At 40.0% G+C, this 23460-nt stretch overlaps 1 protein-coding gene across 1 annotated transcript in view; it reads right to left on the bottom strand.

Moving 5' to 3' along the window:
- The window catches only part of OTOA (otoancorin), a gene marked incomplete at both ends in the record, with an annotated part of 39630 nt that overhangs the window by 13475 nt on the left and 2695 nt on the right, over positions 1–23460 (bottom strand). Inside the window, 18 exons of the mRNA XM_084216585.1 lie at positions 153–308; positions 3956–4143; positions 7463–7592; positions 8718–8811; positions 10229–10419; positions 11276–11411; positions 12663–12736; positions 13256–13373; positions 13742–13797; positions 14380–14520; positions 14829–14996; positions 15481–15696; positions 16057–16180; positions 18648–18793; positions 19242–19348; positions 21753–21856; positions 22062–22297; positions 22899–23030. Coding sequence (XP_084072711.1) covers positions 153–308; positions 3956–4143; positions 7463–7592; positions 8718–8811; positions 10229–10419; positions 11276–11411; positions 12663–12736; positions 13256–13373; positions 13742–13797; positions 14380–14520; positions 14829–14996; positions 15481–15696; positions 16057–16180; positions 18648–18793; positions 19242–19348; positions 21753–21856; positions 22062–22297; positions 22899–23030 — 2517 coding nt within the window. The remainder of the gene's footprint in view (positions 1–152; positions 309–3955; positions 4144–7462; positions 7593–8717; positions 8812–10228; positions 10420–11275; positions 11412–12662; positions 12737–13255; positions 13374–13741; positions 13798–14379; positions 14521–14828; positions 14997–15480; positions 15697–16056; positions 16181–18647; positions 18794–19241; positions 19349–21752; positions 21857–22061; positions 22298–22898; positions 23031–23460) is intronic.

Below are 23460 nucleotides of genomic sequence, written 5' to 3' on the forward strand. Positions count from 1 at the left end.
ACCCATGTGGCCACTTTCACTGGGGTCACAGCTGCAGAAAAGCAGCAGGGAGTCTCTGGATCTATTTTCTAGGCAGTTCCAGGACTTGAGTCCCAAAGGACATGAATCCAGAGCCTTTCACCAGGAGTACATTCAGTAACTCACTCACTCACCTGGGTGAGAGTCCACCCTGTTTGCTGACTAAGAGCAGAGACGGTGTCGATGGAGCGCAGGTCCAGCTCTGTGATTTCCTGTGCAGTGAGTGCCAGAGCAATGCGGCCCAGGGAGATGATTTGGTAACTCCTCCAGTCTGGCAGCAACCCCCAAACCTTTAGATGAAAATCATTATTATGTCAGCTCATTATGACTCTTCCTCTATATACACCATTCTAAATCCCTGGGTTCAAAAGTCCTAAAACCTGAATATTCTTCTTTGCACACAAAAAGCAGAATTGTGTATTGTGAAGGTTTTTGAGGTTCTATACCAATAATGATTAGTTCATCTAAAAATACTGCAACTTTTACAGCTTGGACTTGTTGATGAGTCAGATTAGGAATTGCTGGAAGTGTGGCTGTAGGAGCAAAACTACTAAGAACAATAAAAACGGGAATCTGTGCCTAGATCCACACTGTTAAACTGCCAAGAAAGCAGCACCTGCCCTACCCAGGCTTCTTCCCAGCTGCATCACTCCAGGGGACTGATTTTAAGTTCCTTTTGTGACAAATCACCCTGGTTCAGTCACTGACAAGGAAAGACAAAGTAGAGAATCAAGTAATACAGACAAAGAACCAGTTCCTAAAGTCCTGATTTCTAGATTGTGTTCATACAATGTTAAAATAAAAAATAATTTAAAAGTGCTTGTACAGATACAGTTAAATTTGTAAAGCTTCGTAAAGAACGCAAAGAAATAAGTAGGGGCTCTTCTAAAACAGTACCAATGTATTTAAACTGACAACTTCCCTGCTTTTAACATTATTTGTGATAAAGTTACAGTGATTGAAAAGCTGTCACTGAGCAGCCTGAAGGAAATTTTGGTATAAGGAAAAGTTCTGCCTGAGTAAAGAATAATAAAAGTCCATCAAGAGCTGAATTTTCAGAGGCCAGAACTGTCAATTACATTTTCTTGACAATGGTAGAAGACTGTAGACAGTGGTCAGTATCTCCCTGGATGTGGCCAATTGCCTTTACAGTAAAAGATACTGGGGTTTGGCAGGAGGAAGTGACTTAAACAAGCCAGGCACACATTTAAAAAAACGCTCACTTAAAGCTCTCATGTACTTCAGCAACTCTGCTCTATGTCAGTGAATACATGACAGGTTTCTAGTATAACATCATGCTGCTAACTCCACCTAGAAAATTAAAACTAAAAGCCAAGGGCTGGGATACCATCTGAGTCAGAAAAATATTAACTCCATTTTTGATATAGCTACAATTTAAGTTTTGTTCAAAAAGTTAGAAAGGACAAAGCTAATAGGGACTTGCTGAAGAGCATCTCTGCAGTTGCCTACTAAATAGTGTTTGCACCATCAGATAGACACGGAGCTGTACAATCTCCAGAAAATACAAAAATAGAGCTCAGGAATCTGGATGTCTGAAATTAAGTACTCCTTACATAGGCTCTCTGCTGTGCACATTCAGCACAGAGCAGCCTCAGCTGCCAGGGTGCTTTTCCCAGCTATGACCCCCAGGTTAAGGATTTGTTTAAGAGATGCATTGCTGGATTTGTACCTCCCAACTGAGTTTCCACCAGATCTTTAATGTTGGTTTTACAATGTCATAAAGGGTCTAAGTCTGGGAAACTTCAATCTTTTTCAAAGCAAATAGATAGTAAAAAGCATCAGCCCAATTTTAAAGCTTTAATTCTCTAGCTTAAGAGATACATGAAACACATGCAGGCAAAAATGCCAAGTGTCTGTTTCCTGATCTAGGCCATAAAGTACAGAATTTGAAGTACTTCATAAATAGTATTATCTGACAGGGCTGGGTGAAATCTCAGGCAGAAGGATATAAATAACAGAACACATGAAACTGAAACACTCCTTTGTCCTCATTCACCTAGAACCACAGATGCATACAGCTGCCACTGCTGCAGGGCTGGGAGACCTTCCACTTACAAGTGAGCTAAGCTTCTTACTTTCATTAAGATACAATCTGATAACTAGACTTTTTGAATTAGTTTGGAACAATGAGTAGTTCAGGCTTAATGAAAGCTTTAATCAAAGATGTTAATAACATAACAGCATCTATGCATATAATTTCAAAGAGCTTTGCCTGAACTGTCTCATTTCTCATGCTTCATGCGCACTGTAACATCACATTGCATTTTGAAATTAATATATAGGAAGTCTCCTTTGTCTAGCAGAAATCTGTACAAACACTCACAGGCAGAATATACTGCCATTCAGTGCACTACAGATCTGCGAGTCTTTGAATACAGCCAGAAATGTGAGTGTATCAACCTTGTTAGCAATTTCCCTACAACTGATATCACTCTGTAAGTACACCAGTATATTACACTGCTGTAAAAAATAGTTGTTTTCACTATGGCAGGGGAGCACTGTTTTTATTTTTTTCTAGGATTACCTTTTCCCCCCTTTTCCTACCCACCTTTGTCCATGCTGACAGAGGGAAGCTGACTTGGGAAGAATATGTTTGCTGCAGTTGTCCTCCTACAACAAGGCAGCAGAGACTCAACTGCAGAGTCACCATCTGCTTTCAGAAATCTGTGCAGTGCCACTTCTCTTTGAGCACCTGCAGTTCCACTGCTTTAAAAGCTGTGCTTCACTGCTAAAAATTGCACAGTTGGCCTTATTTACCCAAATTCCATGCTCAGCTCCACTACTGGCTGCAGCTGCTGGTTTAAGGAGATGCTGCCTAGGCCCATGTTGCTCCCTGCTCCTTCTTTCCTCCAGAGGTCACAGCCCTCAGGTCCCCAAGCCTCTTGCACTCTGTACTGCTTGCTGCCAACTGCAACTGGTAGATGCTTCCCAACCTCATTCTGTCAGAACAATCTGATGGAACCTAAAAAGGACTTCTACATGTTGGATCATTTTGACAGAAGAGGATTACAGAGTAGCCATGCAGAGATGGAAGCAGAGAACAGATAACCTCCAGCAGATGCTACTGACAGGAAGCTGAAGCCCGGCTGGGGCAGCACCCTCTTCACCTCTGAGTTTTCTGCAACCATAACAATTTGTCTTACTGCACCCTAAGGCTTTTTCTTGCTGAACTAAAAGTATGTTTGGGAATTTGCCCATACTCTGGCAGTGCAGGCAACCACAAAGCAGCAAGAGGAGGTCACCCCAGCGAGAAGTGCAATGGCAACAAGAGGCATGGAGCAAAGTCTGACTTCTCTGCCAGCCCACTCTGTCTCAGGCAGGGCTGCTCAGAGCTCTCTTGGTGCCCCAGACCCAGGCAGAGTGCTGAGCTGCCCCCAGCACAGTCCTCTGCCCAACTGTGTTCCTGGTAAAGACAAAACTTAGGTGGGATTTTTCCTCCCTAAAATTTCCCACTGATGGGCCTGTCCCTGCCTGTGAGAAGGTGGGAAAAGGAGCTTTATTCAGCCAATAACTGCCTTTCAGTCAGTTTGGGTTTACCCCACTGGAAGCTATATTTAGCATCCACGTAGACAGTTTAACATGCCAAGCTTAATTCTCTGCAGGGCAATCAACAGCCCCTAGTACTGCTTGCTGATTTTTCATTTATGAAAGGAAAGTGAGAAGCAAGAAGAAAAGTAATTCAAAAGTAAAACCACTTCACTTTTCCAGCTGCCAATAGCTCAGAACTACTTGCCTGTTGACTCTAAAGCAAGGGCAATAGCCTTCTATCACCACCTCACGTTATTTTTCCAATAAACCATAGATATTCTTGTGGCAGTAGTGACATTGACATAGCACAGTTATTTTAGAACTGCATAGTTCAATAACACCAAATCAAATTACAGATTTAATTTTCCTTCACAGACAGGATAGTTACCTGCTTGGCTTTTTCCTTCAACGCAGTCAGCTGGGAGCTGTTAAAACCTGAGACACCTCCAAGAAGTTCCACATTTTTGTCAAAAGTCCCTGGATCCATGCATCTCAGTTCCTGAACTGACCAAAAGACATTTGCTTCTCCTAATTTAATGATTTCATTTGAAGAAGGAACTCTGGTTCTCAGGCAATCTGAAAAAGGTCAAATAGCAGGAGTTTTCATCAAAGAGACAAGAAAATAAATCAAAGCAATATTGATATTTAAGAGAGCAACAGACTATGAAAATTTACTGCTGCTGATGTGATATTGATATATTAATTATTTTGTAATTGAAAAATTTAAAAAATATTTATATTATTAATGTTCTGGATATACAACTATCAGTATATTTCAAGTTTCTTTCAAGTCTAACTCTCTAAAGGCATCAAAATCCAGGCAAGGGCTTGTTCTGAGTTTAAGCCACCATTTGCTGGGAGCCTTGATTCAACAGGAGTGAAATGCAAACGTTTGGGATGACCCTGGTGGAAATTCACCAAAAAAGAGGTTCAGCTGAATAAACATCACATTCAAACAATGGATCCAACTCAGCAAGAATGTAACAGACATGAGAGGTCCTTGCACTCTGCAATGCCTGATAGAGATATATGTCTTGTAAGACCTGCCTGACATTTAAACAAGGTGAAGACAAGCTGGATGTGTCAGAGAAGCACGGTGCTTGCTGGTTATGTCAAGCCTGTTGTTAAAATGTCAGGATCTAGAGAGGGCTGTACACTTATCATGGCACTGTTTGGACAGACAAACTGCCTTTAAAAATCTTATTTACAGTCAGGTTCCAGGCCTATGCATTATCAAACCAGACAGTTTCCATTGTGTGTTTTAACAAATCCTAGTCTTTGTTGACATAATCTACCTCTAATGCTGATAGAAAGCAGAAATAAGAATCCTAATGTGGTTGTTTACTGCTCCCGTTCCTGTCACTAATTTAGGAAAACCTTATTAAATAATTATCTAAACCAAATAATCCCTACATGTCTTTGGATACAGTCATTACCAGTAAAAAGCATGAATTTCACAGATGCTGTGCCTCAGCTAAGCTCCCCCAGATAAATAAATTAAAGCAAGGATGTACAAAGTAGATTTGTACTTTGAAAGGAGGCAGAGGAGGGATTTATTTGCATCAAAGGAAGCTGCAGTGGTGGGTAGAACACTGAAAAGATTGAATCTGTTGAGCAAATGAAAATGCTGCTCAGCTTCCACTGTACCAGCTGATCTTCTGCTCTCCCTTTACCTCCCTCTTGTGAAGCTGCATTGTTTCCCTTTCCCCTGCTGCAGAAGGTCAGCTTTTCTCATGTAAATGCTGCCCATCCAGACACAGTGCGGCTCCCTTCCCCAAGTCATGAAAACCTAAGACTAGGTGTCCTTGAAAAAAACCCATTGATTTCATCATTTTTAACACACCAGATACACTGATGCAATTAAAGTGGGAAATACTAATTAGATTTCTGACCTGATGCCACTTTGCTGTTCCTTTTGCTATAGATTTAGTTTGATGAAAAACATATATATATATATATATATATATATATATATACACACACACACATTATAACATCTCGGTGCTTGTGGTGAGAAACCTGAATTCTTTCTCCAGCACTGCCACTGCCCTCTGGTAGCATCCCAGACACACAGTTCCCTAGTTTTGTTTTTCATGTTCCATCTTGCCTTAAGCACCTTGAAACCTTTGCTTTTAATCTTGATATAGACATATATGCAAGAACTCTGTCACTGCTAATTGCTACTGTTATTAACATTAGCTCACAACTGGTCTGTGAGAAATGTAGAATAGCATTGGTGGCATGAAAAGCTTTAATGTTATTCTGGAGCAATTTTCATAATACTCAATTTTTTAGTGATTTACAAATCAGTAATTAAACTTCATTCCTTACTGAAACCACCGTGTGAGTTGTATGGAGCTGATGAGATTATGTTTGGTAACAGAAGTTCAATATCATGTTTGGGCTGCAGAAGCATTTCCTGGTGTAGCACAAACAATCCTTCAACTTCTCATCTCCCAGATTCCCCCCAGTTGAGCTCGTGCACCCCAAGTGAAGACTGAGGAGCCTCCATGGCCTTGGAACCAAGTTATCCTTTGACAAAGACCCTCAGCTTCACTGGCACTGCTCTTGCAAGGCAGATGAGAGAGCTCTGCAACTGCACAGGACATAGCTGGGCTGATTAGAGAAGTCTTTGGGATTCATGTAGATCCAGAGGCTTAAAAAAAGAACACTTAAGGACACAGGCATACTGAAATACCTGCTGCTGAATTTTCAGTCCTATGGCCCATGTCTAAAGAAATATGGCTTGTGATCTGCTGATTTATTTGTTGAAGGAAGGGTGAATTTCATGCATACAGGTGAACTAATCCCCTGCTATTTCACCAGTTCAGTCCTGCTTTTTTTAGAGCCTGATGATTGTGTAATGACTCCTCTGATCAACTGAGGTCATGTTTTGTTTCAGACTATGAAAAAACACCCTCAGAACTCCCTCCACCTCTCTCTGCCTATGAATATAAATAGCACTGTAAGAGGAAAATTCATTTCCAGAGACACACAGTCATCATTCAGAGTTCCTGCCATACAAGCAGATGGATTTCCAGGGTGGCTCAGGGCTTGCTGAGAGCTTGAACCTCTATTCTGCTAGGCAGAGAACCAAGGGGGAGATTTTCAAATACAAAGGCAGAAAAGATCAAACTCCTTGAATATGTTTGGGTTTAAATTCCCATTGGTGCTTTTCAAAAGCTTCCCCCACAGCTGGATTGTTTTCCATGGCACAGGATGGCACAGCTTACAAATTCTGCCTGGGTGAATTTCAGATAAGAGAAAGAATAGTTGTTATAATAATAGAATATAGTCAGAGTATCTATCTGATGTAAAGAAAATGATACATTTGTCACCAGAGATTCTAATAGATTAGTTTGGTTGCTAATTAAAATACCTTTTAGATGATTACAAACTTGTCCATTTGGACAGAAAAAACAGTGCCACCACTGTCAGATTTAAGAACAGATCAGTCACCATATGCTCATGTCTGGCAAAGGATTAACTACGGGCAATCTTTTGGCACAATGGTAACTTGTCACCTTCACAGGTTTTAATTCAAGGGGTTTCAATTAGATTATAAAGTAAAAATAAAAAAAAAATAAACAAACCCCTCTAATTCAAATTATTAATTTTTTTCCTTTGTTCACTCAGAAGGATTCCAGGAAATGTTTAATTATGCAATCCTGTAATGAAGGTTTCAGCAGTTAGTGCATTATACAAACCCTGATGAGCAGCAGAACGAAGACTCTCACTGTTTTATCCTGAAAGTCTATAAGTTACTCAATGCTTCACTTTTATCATTGGCCTCTCAGAAGGCATTTGATGACAAAGTGAGACAAAGTCTGTTTGAATTGCACCATCTCAGCCCCAAATGGCAGCACTGTGCAGAGGCCCCCAGAGCAATACTGACCAGCTCTGCTGAGAGACAGGAGAATGCTGCCAGTGCTGTTGGAGACTGACTTGAACACAGCTGACAGGAGCTCTTCAGCTGAAGAAACTGGTCCAATTGTCTTTGCTATTTGTAAAATGATATCTGGGAACTTCAAAAGGAAAGAAAGAATAAATAAGGGTCCTCTCCCTTTTAAAACAAATCAATTTGTAGAGAAAGTCTTGTGCAGACCTTAGCAAAGCAGGGGTTAGTAACAGTTCAGTCTTCTCCCATTGTGCAGATGTTTCAGAAAAGAGTAATTGGCTGCTACTGAGAGGTCACTGGCACACATTTGAGGGAAAAAAATTATGAACAAAGCAAATTCTGAGTGATTCTCCATCCTGTGCACCCTCCCAGCTTCTGGCAACACCTGAGCACTGGCTGATTGGTGTCTGTGTCCAGCCCCTCCTGGAGCAGTGAGTGCCACCATTTTAATTTGGGCTTTATTTCACTTGTCTTAAATTTGCCAGATAAGTACATGAATTGAGGATAGGGACCCAATTAAATTATGAGAGATAACTTTGACCTGTTTGCCTTCTTTAGGCTTTTCTGACCTCTGTCCTCCATCCTGCTAGACACCTTCCCTTCCTTTGAAGAGTCCTATTCTATCTGGTCAATTATAAGCATTATCTCCAGTGGAAAACCTTCTGACTGTGCTCACATATTTCTGCTGAAGAATGAATCCCTCATTCCAGTATAGTTTACTCCTCTGCATAAAAAAAATTAAGATTATATGAACTAAAGAGGGCGGGGAAATTACAAAGTGCAATGCTGAGGCCATCAGATATTGTTACTTGTGCTATGCTGCCCCCAGGGCAAAGGCCACATGAGTAAATGCTAATTTGATCAGTATGATCCCATTAATAACAGGATAAGAAACCCAACTTTTATGGTTGAAGGCAGAAGGATGGAGTAAAGAGCACTGCAAGGTGTAAAGTACTAAAAATGAGTCTGCATCACTATAAGTGCCCCTTTTTTTTCCTATGTGACTATGTACAATTGTCATTGTACACATGCAGGTAATTGTTTAGAGTAACATTACTCTCAAGAAGAAATCTCTTTGATGGAGTCAAGAATATGTGAAACATTAACACAGGATTCCTTGACAAAAGAATTATTTACCTAGTTCAGCATTCAGGTTACATAATTTAGACTGCGTTATGACATTCACAATTCCAAGTTCTAAAATATTAAAAATTAAAATGTTAAAAATTAGAATTTTTTAATAAAAGCATACCTTTTCAGCAAGGATGTTTAACTCCTCTTTTGACAGCAGAACTATGAATGGTCCAACATCTAATGTTGTTTCTGCTGTCCAGTTGTTTGAGGAGCTGAAAAAATATTTTGAAAAATTGTATTAATAAAGAACATTACAATAAAAATAATACTAAAACTTCAATGGGTTTATGATACTTTATCATACAGGAAACACAATTCCATGCCAATGTGATGATTCATTGTTACAAGCATCAGATTGCATTTTCTCTGGACATAGGGCATTAGTGGAACTCACAATATAATCAGAAAAACCCTTCAAATATGGTGATGATGGAGCTCTCCCTCAATAGTCAAGTGTTCTTAGCACTACAGTATTTGAAAAAGGAGAAATAATTCTTTCTTTGAAAGAAAATTTACCATTTCCCATCAGTTCATATTGCAATAGTAGCCTGCAAAATGGTTATCAAAGGAGAAGCAGAAACATCATCCAAATCTGACAAATGTCTGTCAACCCTTTTGGTGGGTGACTTAATAAAACACTTAGATAAGTTATTTTCAGCCTGACAGAGCCTACAGAAGAGTGTAGTAAGAAATATATTACTAGCTCATGTTCCCACAAACAATTTTAATTGCTTTGTTGCTCCACTGTGAGGATGTTAAAATATATTCAAAATTCAATTATATAAAATAACATAAAATCTTATTTAGCACAGTGTGCCAGGATTCAATAAAACGGATTTGTATCAAGATCAATGCAGGGATGGGATCTGCTGGAAAATACAGCTATCAGCTATCCCACCACAGAAAAATGCTGACTAGCAGGAAGCAGAACAGCATCTAACGTGATCAGGTGGATCAAGTGACCCCTTTGGGGTGAAGGGGTGGTTAGAAACTGTGCAACCAGTCTCCCTTTTCAAATACAAGACATTTCCAAGGGACAATGCAAGACAGAAACAGTATATTCTTGCCAGACAGAGGATGGCTTTGTTCTTGGCATGACTGACACCAGTGAGGTTCCATCCGCCCTCCTAATCTGAGTCCTTAGTGACACCCAACACACTGCCCGCTCTGCTGCTGCAGATGCTTGAACTTCATATCCCTCTGCCTCTTCTCTGCTCTCTCCTATTGCCACAGGTGCTTGCAGTCTTCTTTACTTGTCTTCTCACACCAGCACAGCAAGTACCTCACTTCCATTTTCCATTCTTTGCGTTCCTGCACCATTCTCTGCTTGTAACCCCTTTCTCTTGCCAGGCCAGTGAGCCCATTTTCCTGCCCCCCCTCAAACATTACACTTTCTCTCCTTTTCCTCTGGGACTTAAGTCATGCAGGGTGTCCCTGGGGTTGCATTTTGTTCCACAGTTATCACATTACACACAAGAACAGAAATGTCATTCTAGTGGACAAGAACTTGGGCAGTGACAGAAGCTGCTTTGTGCTGGTTTCACTGCAGTTCACCTGGGCAAAGCAAATGCTTGGTGTTTGCATGGCCTAACCACCTGCATGACCACGGTGGTGTATCCAATACCTTACCCATATAACTGGAGGAGTTTGTATTTAATTTCAATCTTCTGCTCATGGCTGAGCTGCCGGCAAAGTTTGAATTGATGTAGGGCTGCTGCCATGGCCTTCAGGGACATTCTGCCATGTAGAAAGGCTGGAGGTAAGTGGCAGATTAGATTTCCAAGGAGGTCAACATCATATTCATCAGCAATGGAGCTGTTCTGAAACAAGAAGCATTTGCCCTGTTGGCAGACCTAACTTTGCTCTTGCCCTGTACCACTTAGCTGCATCACAACTCATTTAAGCTGCAAGGAACAAAGACACAACAGTTTGCACTGGCAACTTAATCTACATTTTCTGCTGAGACTGCCTTACATTTTTTGTTTTACCAATCCAACTGGTGATATTTCATAAGCACTTCTCAGAGCTTTCAGTATTCTTTATTCCATACTGAATCACACATAAAGAATGTGACCACCCAGCACCTGCAGAGCTGGTGCAGTTCTGTCTGGCAGCACAGCCCTCACGTGGCCCCTTGCAGAAGAGGGGCCCCAAGCTCTTGCTGTTAGAAGGCTGAGCTCTAAGGGGTTTCTCAAGCAGCTGCCAAAACACTGGGGATTATACAGCTGGTACTGTGTGTAAGGACAGGAATAGCCACAGCTACATCAAAAAACTAATTTCCTCTAAAAATTGGTGAGTGCTGCAGCTCCCAGACAGCAGAAGTCACAAAATCCTCCTGGTACCACCACCTCTCCCATGGAGCTCCCTGTGCCACAACAGCTCTGCTTGGGCTGGCACTGCTTGGAGCCAGGGGAACAGCTCCAGGGGCAAACTGGTCAGCTCCAGGCTGTCCTGGCCAGCAATGACATTTCATGAGAACACTTTGGAACATGCATGGAGTCAAGGCAAATTGCTAAGCAAGCTATAAAAAGGTTTCCTTAAGGAGCAAACAATAAAACCAAAACAGTACATAAATCCCCCCAAAAAATACAGATGGATGGGTGAAGAACTCATGGAGTGACTCCCTCCTCCTCCATGGTGTCTCCCCCTCTGCTGACCCCTCTCAGCCATACCCACCAAGCACTCCTGTACTTTTTGCAGGACAGCATCCCTTTTGTGAAGGCTTGGGTTCAGAAGGTCCATTCCAATCTTGCCCACACGTTCAAGGAAAGGGACACACAGAGGGCCTGTAACATACTCCAGGTACTCAGAACTGCAGAAAGAATTCAGGTCTCAGAATGCAAACCTGACCTTCATACGCCCACAACCATAGCCATGAAATCTGTGATGACAGAAATATTTAGAGACAAGGCTGGACTTGAAAAATCATAAACCAGACAGGCCAAAAAAACTGCAATTAAACCTCACCTTACTTCAATATCCATCTTCTTCCAGTTCATAAGGACATGAACTGAACTTCAAAAAATGGCTAAGAATTATAAATAGCTGCAAGTGTATGAAAGTGCTCTGAGATGCTTTAACACCATATGATACAGGTCAGAATCTTCCCCCCTTTCTCTGTTTTATTAGGAATAATTATCTGATGAATGAAAATGGGGTGGGTGACCTGACAACCACAAGTAGTTTTAGAGTAGGTTTCCTTTTTATCTAAATCAAAAAATCCTGCCAAATTAAAAAAAAAATATGCTCTTCTCCACACAGAGTGGCAGACAACCTTTGCAAATAAAGCCACAGCCCACATCTGCACAGGCCCAGCCTTGCCAGGGTCTGCAGGCAACAGCACCAGTAGCTTCTGATGGCCCTGAACAGCCAACATGCAATTGCTGCCAAATAACTGAGTACTGCAGCTTATGGGAAGCCTTGCATTAAAGTCTATTATTATTTTATAGTTGTTAAATAGAATAGAGCCTTTTCAAATTGAATACTTTTCTTATTTTTTTCAATTTAAAAATATTCCACAAAAAGAAGGGTTCTCAGTCCCTTTAATCCCCTCAGGCACATAGAAAGAAAGAGAGACAGAAAGAGAGAGTGACAAAAAGACAAAGAAAGAAAGGAAGGAAGGAATTAACAAATTTTACAATTCAGGAGTTCTCATACATACACAAGTTATTTTTTTCAAAGGAAAAAAGCTGTCACTGAGAAGTTTTGCTAACTTACACAAATGTCTTGAAACACACTGGAATGTTTCCAACCATACAGAGCAATATGCTTCAGCAGTATCCAGTGGTTTTGTCTTATATATCCACTCTCAAAAAGACCTCTAAACAAATAAGCAAACCTAAACCAAATAAGCCTACCCAGGGAGAAAAAATCCACCAATGTGACAAAAATGTACTGTACTAAAAGACACAAAGTATTACCAACTTTCACTTGAGACAGATTTTGCCTACAGTCAGTGACCACTTTTGATAAATTACCATTTATCTGAATCATCAGTTTTCTTAGGACTGAAGAGATATTTGAAAATTGCTCAGAAGTTAAGATGGACTAAGATGTAACTCACGGAAGCGCCAGTAAGAGGAAGGGAGGAATGGATGCATTGGAGACTTTCCAAAATTTCCAAGCCAAACAATTAACCTAAAGGCAACAAAAATTTAGGATCTTAAACCTCTAGCAGTTTTGAAGAAGAATAAAAAATATAGCTTGTTTATTGCAGCATATATATAAATTAGCATATATAAGACTGTGCATATGATCTTCAGAGAGCATTTTTATCTGGCTTGTTTTAGTTTTCTTTTTGTAGACATCGGAGATGAAACATTATATATTTGGGAACATGAGAACATTTGTATGTTTCTGAAACTTCTATGTATTTCCAAACAGATTACTCATGAATTAACAAGTCAGACAGGCTGTAGGAATTTCTTGCAATTTGTAAGTGACAAATGAAATTGTCAAAATGAAGTATGATAACAGACAAATTCACACATAAAAGATTTAAATAAAATATGCTAACAGACAAGTTGAGACATACAGGATTCTGGAAAAAAGTCCCAAAAACCCCAGAGACAAAATAGAATAAACCAAATTTTAATCTACCTAATTTGTATATTGGGTAGTATGCTTATGTACAAAAAGTCTTTTTTGTTTGTTTACCTGATATGGAGAAAGCAGATGAAGATTAATTTCAAAGAATTTAAAATTGTTTAAAAATATGTCTGTGTCCATACTTTCAAAGAGTTGACAAGTTACTCCTTTCACAAGCTGTCCTGTGCTGATAGGAAAGACGAATTTCAATCTTATGAATATTTAAGCAGGATCTAGCCCTTACTCCCCACAACCCCATCCTAAGACACAGCTTCTTCACCTCTTCCATTTCCTGTAATTAAAAGGCTCTTGAAAGTAAAAATGCAAACAAATTGAAAAATATCAACAAAGCCTTAAAACACCCAAACCTCTGCAATGCTTTGAGCCTCATTTTGGTTTTGAAGACCCTTTTCAATAAGGAAGGTGAATTATCCTGTATATCCAGGAATGAATAAACATAAGGCAATATTTAACAACCACATATTGTTTACCTCAAAGTTGCTCTCATCACAAAACTAGTCTTAAACCCCATTTCAAAAGAGATACAATCCATACCTTAGAAGGTCAACAGGATAGTTGTCCTTGGACAGTAATTCATACAGATACAAAGCCTGAAAATAAACCCACCATAATTAAAGGTAACTTTAGTTAATCCAATTTTAAGAGACAATAACTACTACAAGGTTTTTGTACTCTGAACTCTCCTATGTACTCTAAAGGTACTTCTGTGATCCAGCTTGAGAAATCAAAAGGTTTGGCATCCAGTTTAGCTGAATTTTTTTCTTCACAAGACAAGCCATCACTGACTGGCATTATGGGATGATGTTAAACCTGTACATGGCCCACAGCACTGAAAACTTAGGGCTGAAGGGAGCTCTGGAGATAAACTGACCCAACCGTTCACGTCTCTGGACAGAGTCAAAGACTTTATATCTAATATACAGTACTGGAAACAGAAAATTTACATGGCAGAAACCTGGGGGCTTAAATTCAGCATATCAATGCTTCCTTTTCCATAGCATTGCTCATAGGCTGCCTGGGCTCCAAATGTCCTTTGGTGCTTATGCTGAGATATAATTGGGGCAGTTCCTTCCTTTTATTTTGTTCCTTGAACACAAATATATTACACCACTTTTCCAATTCTCCCATTACACAACATTGCAGTGGAATGGGAACTGCATAACAATTTTTACCTGGCTGCTTCTCAGTTCTTTTTCTTTCAGCATTGCAGAATTATATCCAGTTTGCTTCCATAAACCAGAAAGAGAGACTTCTTTAAAGAAAGCACCTTGAATATCTTTGACTGATGAAGAAAAATCTCCAGATGAAGCAATCTAAAAAGAGGAACATAAAAATATATGTCATTTCTGAACTGATGTTTAGATTTAGAGGATTTGCCCTTCTTTTTATTCTGTGTAATACTTCTCTTAAGAGGATAAAAGAAAAACACGACAGTATTAAAACCACAATGAAATAAGCAAGAGAGAGCCTTCAAAATGCACTTAGTATTCAGAAAAAAAAAGCAGTAGAACCATTAACCATTGAGCTAAAGGACATATGTTGGTTTAATTCATGCTCTACAGTTCTAGTTATGGTGCTCTTGTGCAGAGAGAACCTGCCACAGACTGGAGCTAATAATCACCTTCCTGAGGATGCCCTGTTGCTGTGCAGGAGATAAGTCAGACAAGTACTGGGATGTTGTGCCTTGAATCATCTGAGCCAGCTCCCTGGGACTCATGCTGTGCAGTGACCAGGTGCCAATTCCTGTCACCAAGGCACCCATTTGGCTCACATTGTAAAATGATAAAACCTGCAGGGAGAACAGCACAGGCAAACTGGAAGTTTTATTGAGACCAGCAGATGTATTTAAAAGCAAAAGTCAATAAATAAAGCAAAGTATTTATTAAATACTTAATATTTTTCTTGCTTGGGAATGCATTTTCTGTGTCTGTCCCTGGAACAAATGCCTGAAGTTCCTCTGAAGTTCCTTTTTCTGAAACTTCAACCAGGACCTGATTCCTTGCATTACAGTATATTTAAATATACAGCCTCAGATCTCTGATCATGCAAATTCTGCTTAGGGCAGTGATACAGACAAAATAATATATACAACTGCCAAATCCAAATACTCATTCTCTCTGTTACTAGAGAATTACTTTGGGATGTACAGTCTTGGATGCTTTTATTTGATTTAAATACATTTTCCAGGCCACTAACTAATAATCTACAGTTATGTTGGGAAAAAGCCATTTCACTTTTAAAAACAGAAGGTAGGAAAGCTTTATCAGAGGTACCTTTTCATAAGAGAGATATTTACTGGATAAAATCATAACTTGGCTCTTTGCCCACCCAGAGACTTGGTTTAATGTTGCAACAGCATTATGCACTGCTTCAGGTGACAGAGATTCCAGCTGACTTGAAGTTAGCCCAACCACAGCATCTGACAGAGATCCAAGGGTATCATTCAATGTCTGGTTTTGCATGGCAATGTTCAGGAGTTGAGACTTGAGCTAAATCAAACAAAAAGAGCAGATCAGAAATAAAAATCTCCCAAGAACCAATTTCCATTACCACCCAAAACATTAACTGGAATCTCTGGAATAGGCATTGGCAAATATTCACACACTTCATAAAATTTCAAAAATAGAACTACAGTTGTGAAAGGTAAATGGAACAGGAATATGAAATAGAATGAGAAAAGAATATGCACCCAAAATGGGTTTCTATTCTTCCAATTCTCAAGAACTATTTTCCCTTATTTCTAAAGTCCCAATAATTTTTCACTCATTTCCTTCCTTATTTAAGAAGAACATCTTTCCTCCTCTGTTTATAGGATTCTGTTAGGCAAGAAGAACAAATGTTGTACACACCTCATGAACCTCGGCCTGGAAACCTCTCAGCTGATTGCATTTAATCATTTGATGAAGTAGAGCCCGGGCCACAGCTGCATCCATCTGTTCCAGGTCATCATAAAAACAAACCAACAAACCCAGCCTATAGAGCAGAAATACATTAGCTCCCTTCTGACATAAAAGGTGTCACTGTTGGGCAAGGGAAACACACCTTGGTACCCTTTCCTTGTGATCACAGCTTGAGCCATTTCTGTTTGTCATGAGTGCCTCAACCCGCAGTCTTTAAAACTTAGCTTACAACAGGGGTATGAGAACATGCACTGGCCTTTGTATTCAGCTGAATCCTGCCTGGATTGCTTGTGCTTGAGGATTTACCTGTCCTGGTTCCATTTGTTCATGGCTGGATTGTCCCAGTTAATGACTCCACTTCCCTCAACAGGATAATTTTGAAAATGATGGAGGGCTATTGCTAAGTCTCTAGAAGTGGCTTGCTGAGTTCTTATCTGGTTTGATTGGATATTTTGAACTCTAAGTCCTGCTTGGATTCCACATGCAACACAACCCATTTGTGTTTCAGAGCAGCAGCTGGGGCACGACATGGCCTCTTTATCATTTTAGGATTAAACAAAGCCTGCTGTATTTCACATCAAACACAGGACTGGCTGATGGATGGACACCTGTCCAGTTCAACACTGCTCAGAAGAAAGCACACTGAGGCTCACTGCCCACTGGTGCCAGCACAGCAGTCTGCAAAACAGGGTTTTGAACTGAGCTCATTTTCCTTCCCAGTTCCCGTGCCATAATATTTAAGTCAACATTTCCATTAACCTCTGTAAAGTGCAACCACAGCCATAGTTTTTGGAGAGGAGGAGTCACACACCACCATGGGGAAGTGCCTGTTGTAGGTGTCCTTCTGGCTTAGACCTTGTGCTTATTTACTGCCTTTACTTACAGCCCTGCAAAGAAAGAGCTCTGAATTGTGCATCACTATGTCTGGATTTTGAACTTGACAGTGATGGGGATGAACTGGTTTGTAGGAAGCCTGAGTCAATTCCCTGTAAACTCTCAGCCTTTGCTTTTATAATTTACAAAGAACAAGAACCTCAAAGATATGGACAAGCCCAGCTTTCCTGCTACAGTCCCTGGTTTTTCACAGTTCAGCGAGACAACAGGCACAGTTCAGCGAGACAACAGGCACAGGCAGAGTCTGGGCAGCAATGTCCAGATGTGAAGCAAATCATCAGTGGACAATGCTGCAGCACTATCACAAACTCAGTCAAATTCTGCAGTACAGAAAGGCTTTTAGTTCCTCGTCCCTCAACAACAACCTGCCAGCGATATAACAAAACACTGCTTCAGCAGCACATCTGAATTCATGGGAGATCATCAAACCAACATACAAATCAAAGAAACATCTATAAGAGCATTTTTATAACAAATAATTACATTCTGATGCATTATTGCATAGCCACCAAAAGCTCTTCATCTCCTTTGGGATTAGCAGAAATGAATAACACTACTTCTTAAAAGTAAAAGTGCATTTAAATCAACAGTATGGTTAAAATGAGTAACATAAACTAAGTGTGTCGTAAAAATGGAATATATTAAGGATTATGGAGCATGACATTTCTCTCATCCGTGAGAATGTGGCAGCTCTTGTGAGTGACAAAATAATTTTTAAGATTTCTGACATTGAAATTTAGAGCGTGGGCATAACTCTTCTCTTGCTTACTCCTCCGACAAGAGCAATGCTTCATGGAAGTCAGCGAGCTGCACTGCAGTAATGACAGCAGCTCTGAAGCCATAAAGCATATTCTCCATTAGTTTAAAACTCCAAGGTATCCCCCAAGGAGACTACAAATAATTTCAGACAGCATTGTCTTGGGACTAAATACATCCATTGATATGACAATGTAAATGTAAATGTGGCATGCAGAGCTCTCTCATGCTCGCTGCGTATTTATGAGTAACAGCAGTTTATTTTGGTTTTTTATTAGTGGTAAAGTTAGTTCAGTGCAGATTTGACAGCCCTGAAAATTCAGTTTCCTGCTTACACACCTAACATCCAAACATATTTAAGCATGGCTCATCCATACCCTGCAGGACAAAGAGGACAGCAGGGTAGGCTTTACACTGCTTCACTTTGTGGCTTCTCTGGTGACACCCACGTCAGTTTAAACCCACTTGCAGTCCTGCTGGCAGGAGTTGAGATTTCCTCCTTCAATCCTAACTGTAAAATGATTTCCCCCAAACACCTCCATGTTCTGTGATTCAAGCAGCCAAGACAATCCATGTCCTGCTGTCCCAGTTTATTTTATTGCTCTGTGATGTGGTGGAGCTCTGCCTAGGTCCCCCAGATACTGCTGCAGCCTTCCTACAAATGCTGCAGGCATCTCCTCACCGTGGAGCAGGAGACAAAGCATCAGCTAATTAGGCACACCTCCAAAAATTCATAAAGTAGCAATTCTTCACTGTTGCTAAACAGAGCTGGATTTCAGCCTAGATTTTTTCCTCTGGAATGAAAAAGCTGTGCCACGCTATCAATTTCCATTTTCTCCTTAGTAAGTTGTTCCATCCCTATACAGCCATAAAAGAAACAGCAAAAGCACCCTTGCCTGTAGATAGTGGAAGTGTTCCTCATATCAAATCCTGATGAGTTTATCCTTTCCAGGAGGGCCTGTGCAAGCTCTGGTGTGATATCATACACAGTGTCCAACTGCTTTGTTGCGTTGTCGTAGCTAATGAACAGTCTGATCTGAGCAGCACAAACAAAACCATGCATCAGCACTGTGAGACAATGAATCCTGTAAAGTCTGTGTCTGACACTCAAAATTAATTGAGCCTGTTCATGTTATAGAAAAAGCAAGAAGATTTGGATAAACCAGTATTTCTGAAGGCAAAGTTGAGTGAGAGATTTGAGTGATTCTCTGCCAAAATGTCATATAATTTGAGAGTCTTCTATCATTGGTCCCTTTGAATAGAAGTCATGGAAGTCTGATACAGATAATTACATATTAATGACAGGCACTTTAAAATTAAAAAGATATAAGAATTTTGTAAAGAATACATTTATATTTCCCCTCTGTAGTTTCTCTTTATAATTAATTAATTAAGATATATTAAGTTATTTTTCATGTTTAAGTTTGCATTTGTGTTCATATTGTTTGTAGCAATAATAAATCCAACCACACTTTGTTACTTACTTCATTGAGACTAATTTTCAGAATTTCTTCTAATGGGAGATGGACCATGTATCTTCCCAAAATCCATAAGCTTTCTGCACTGACCCAAGAAGTTGATTCATTGAACTCTGTTTTGTACAAATAAATACTCACTACAATGTTCAGAAAGTAATTACTTTTCAAATATATTTTACCCAGTATATTGTTATTGTTAAATAATAAAAAATCTGCAAATCAGAAAAATCCTTAGCAGAGAGTCAGATTCCCTCCATTTGCTACATTTTAGCACCACACTTTTATGAGTCCATACATTTTTAAATGAAAATGAAATAGTGTTTCAAGTGTCTCAGATTTTCTCATACAAAAACAATTAATGTTTTATGTTGTAAAAAAAGAGAATGGATAAAGTGTGAGACAGGAAAAAATTACCCAAAAGTATTAAATATGGAGCAGTGTTTTTAAATTTCACTTCTCCTAATCAATTGCATTATTTAAGAACATCAGGAAGGCACGACACGTTATATATCTTATATATTATTATTGATGATGCTACTTATTTCAGCAATATGCAGTAGCAACAATGGAGAAAATGAAAAACTGTTCAAATACCTACATGGAAATAGGGTGACAAAACCACAAAACACTGCATAACAGTTAAAAAATGACATTCATTTAGTAACATTCTCCCAAGGATTGAAAATGAAATCAAGATCCAAATATCCCTGAGAAAAAACATATTTCTGGACTCCATGGGTACCCTGAGCCACAAAGACTGTTTTCTCCAGGGTGTTGTCATTTGGATGGCTCAGTGTGTGACACCTCTGAACACATTCCTCAGCAGTGCTGATACTCACAACTCTGTTAAAATAAAATCATCCATGCACTTTGAAGAGTTTCCAGTGCTGGGAAAAAAAAACCAGCCTGCATCTATCAGAAGCTGAAGGACTCCATTAAGTGATTTTTTTGAAAACACAGATCTAAGCTCCTTAACTGAGACAAGATGATGATCCCAGCAGACCTGTCAGGCCTGTGTTTTTAAAGTGATATTACCTCCCATTACCCAGAATATTATGAGAGTTGAAAGACATGACAAGAGAACTAAAGAAAAAAACAGCACCATTTAAGGATGTTGACTGTGGCCTTCAGCAGAACAGACTTGCAGTTACCGGCTATGATAGCTGTGATCCCCAAAGACTGATCCCTATCCCAGTTGGTCCCAGAGCTACCCACATACAAAGTGAATAAATCACCTTCCAGCAGGACTGTTCCTGCACTCTGCTGTGGCCTGGGGAGTGCAGATAAACAGGAGGGAGCTGTAGACTTCCAGTCCAAGTGTGCCTGCCCAGGGCTGATGGTTCACACTGTCACAACCAGCTGGGAATCAGCCCACACTTGATGCCCTGGGGGTGGATTCACCACATCTGTGCTGTTTTTGGCAGGTGAAGCAGCAACCAGGGAGGAAAAAGGGGCACAGCAATTCCCAGTCCCTCCCAAGCTGTGTGATATTCCATGAACTGAGGGTTTACCAATGCTACAGACACAACCCAAACTATGCTGAGGGATTTTCCCAGGACTGCTGAGTAGCACCAGGCAAATTCTGCATCTTTGCTTCCCCAGCAACACACTGCCACTAACATCGCCTCACAGCAGCAGCATGAACCTCCTATCCACAACTCACTGGTTTACTCTGATATTTTGAAATGGCAGGAGACTCAAGAGGAAAATTTAGCTCCACTGAAGCAAGCGGGCATTTCACCTTTGATGTCTAGGGAAGGAGGAAGAACACACACACACCTGTAAGTCTAAAATGCTGCCAGGACAGCTGTGCTGGGATGTTCAGTGAAATCCAGGCACTAGCTCTGATGTTCAGTGCCCTGCACAGCCCCCTTGTGGAGCCCATCCTGCCTGTCCCAGCTATGGAACAGCCGTTTCAGGCACATTAGCCAGGCACACAGATGTGGGAAAATGCATCCAATCAGAATTAATTAACTTTGGTTTTATCATGTCCCTTTGCTGATTGAGTAGGTGCCATGTGCTTTCACAACATCCTGCATTTCTTTTGTGGTTTTAAACAGTGCAGTGGATAATGTATCCTGAGCCAGAGCTGTTTTTCTCATCTAAACAGGACTTCAGAAGAGAACAAGAGGCCTTGGCAGAGCACCTGGCCACTGTATACTATTTCAGACTTAGAAACAGTACAGAGAGAAAAGACCGGAGTACAAGAGAAAGACTTTGTGTATAGCTCTGTGCAGAACAGAAGAAGAGTCCATTGGTCGTACTTGATGATCCTGGAGGTCTTTTCCAGCCTTAACAATAGCAGGATTCTACTCTACAAGTTCAAGCACCTTTGGAGAATTATTTGTCAAGAGTAACACGAACATTATATTTACTGTGTTCTGCAGAAAAGGAACTCCAGACAGCTCTCTTGCACAGACCTCTGTTAACTGTGGAAACAATTCAATACAATGGGCAGGCCTTTTGCTGAGTGCTTTTCTCTTATGATAAACAAGAAGAAAACACTTTGTAACGTACCACTCATGTTGTAAGATTTCTGTAGAATCTGCTTCATCCAGCCATAGAGAGCTCTCTGAGTACTTGCTGAGGTTCTGTCATAGAGGTCCTTGAACAATGATGATCTAAGTGATAAACAAGTTTGTTAGCTCACTAATGAGCTAACTATTCATTTTATTTAATGACACAGGGACAAATGATTTTAGAAACAGCATTCTTTACACATATACAGAAAGCTGCATCTGAAAAACAGACTAAGACCATATAGTAATCTCTTTCAATAGCCAGCAAATCCAATATAGTACTGTGTCTGAAAAATCAATGGCTTACAAGTTTCTGAAAGCATCCTCCAGCAGAAGGTTTGGGAGACTCCCAATGACATCAGGTTGGAGATAATTCACTGCTGACCCATGCAGAACTTGGCTCAGGATATCCACACAGTCCAGGGCACTCAGAGCCAGGAAGCATTTATCCAGTGTTACAAGGAACAAGGTCCTGTTTACTCCTGGGCTTTGAAAAATTCTCTCTTTAGTCTTGCCCCAGTCAAGAATAATATTTCCTATTTCCTGCAAGCAACAAAGTGTTAAATCAACATCTCTGATTAATTCAATATATTGCTCATTTTGAGGCCTGACAGAGAGCACTCTACAAAGGATATGATGATGTTCTCATGAAAAACAGCTGCAAACTACTGATTGTTTGCACTACTTCAGATAATTCCTTTCTGGCATTGGATAGAGACCAGCTTGAATTTTTTTACAAAACCAAAATGAAACCCAGAAATATATTTTAAATGGCTGATGAATAAAATTACTAATTTCACCTTTAGCCATCTTGGCTCTCTTTCCAGCCACCAAAAAGAAGATACTCCCTGAGAGTAACTGGCCCTATCTACCTTAGGTGTTACTGTAGGAGAGTGAACCCTTCTCTGGAGATGAGTTTCTCTCTACTGATTAGAGTGAAAATCCAAATGACTGACTTGGGCTTGAAGCACCTTTAATACAATAAGAGTTAAATAAAATAAGTCAAACCTAAGAGGAGATTAGTCCAATCCAAGCCAGGTAAGTAACTGCAAGGCCTGCACTGTGAGCCCCCTAGTCTGTCCCTTTCCATTTATCTAAACCACTGACAGCAGATTTTTGTTTTCACACGTGGAAATTCACTTACAAGATGCTCCTTTTTGCTGTTGAAGAGGTACTTCATTGCAGTTTGGAACTGCTGCTGATCAAGCTGTCGCAATTCAGACAGCAGTTGCCTGGGCTGGTATAAAAGGTTCTTCAGGTAACTTTTTATGGACATCTGAAGTGTAGAAAAATATGTGTAATATACATAAAACTCATACTATTGTACTTTTACTCCCTGAAAATCTGTGCTCAAGGAGAACTAAGTGCTGAGCTCTGTATTGTCTGTGCTGCCAATGATCAAAATAACTATTCACACAAACTGAAAACAAAAATAATCTAAATGCATTCTGAAAGAGTAATTTTCAAATCCTATTCTTGGCTCCATGAACAAGTCCTCTCGAGGGAGCTTTTTAACAAAGATGCCTCAGTTTCTCACTTCATAAAACAAGAGTAATAAAGCTTTTCTGCTTCACACAGCAGAGCTGGGAAAAAAAAAACTTCCAAAGAGCTAAAAAAAAGCTTAAAAAAATTATCAGGTATCATGTGCATATTACTTAAAAAAGGGAAGGAAATGTGCAATTACATGGGAGGAAAAGTCTCTACCA

Source organism: Fringilla coelebs (assembly GCF_963513975.1).
Source record: "Fringilla coelebs genome assembly, chromosome: 16".
Classification (NCBI taxonomy): domain Eukaryota; kingdom Metazoa; phylum Chordata; class Aves; order Passeriformes; family Fringillidae; genus Fringilla; species Fringilla coelebs.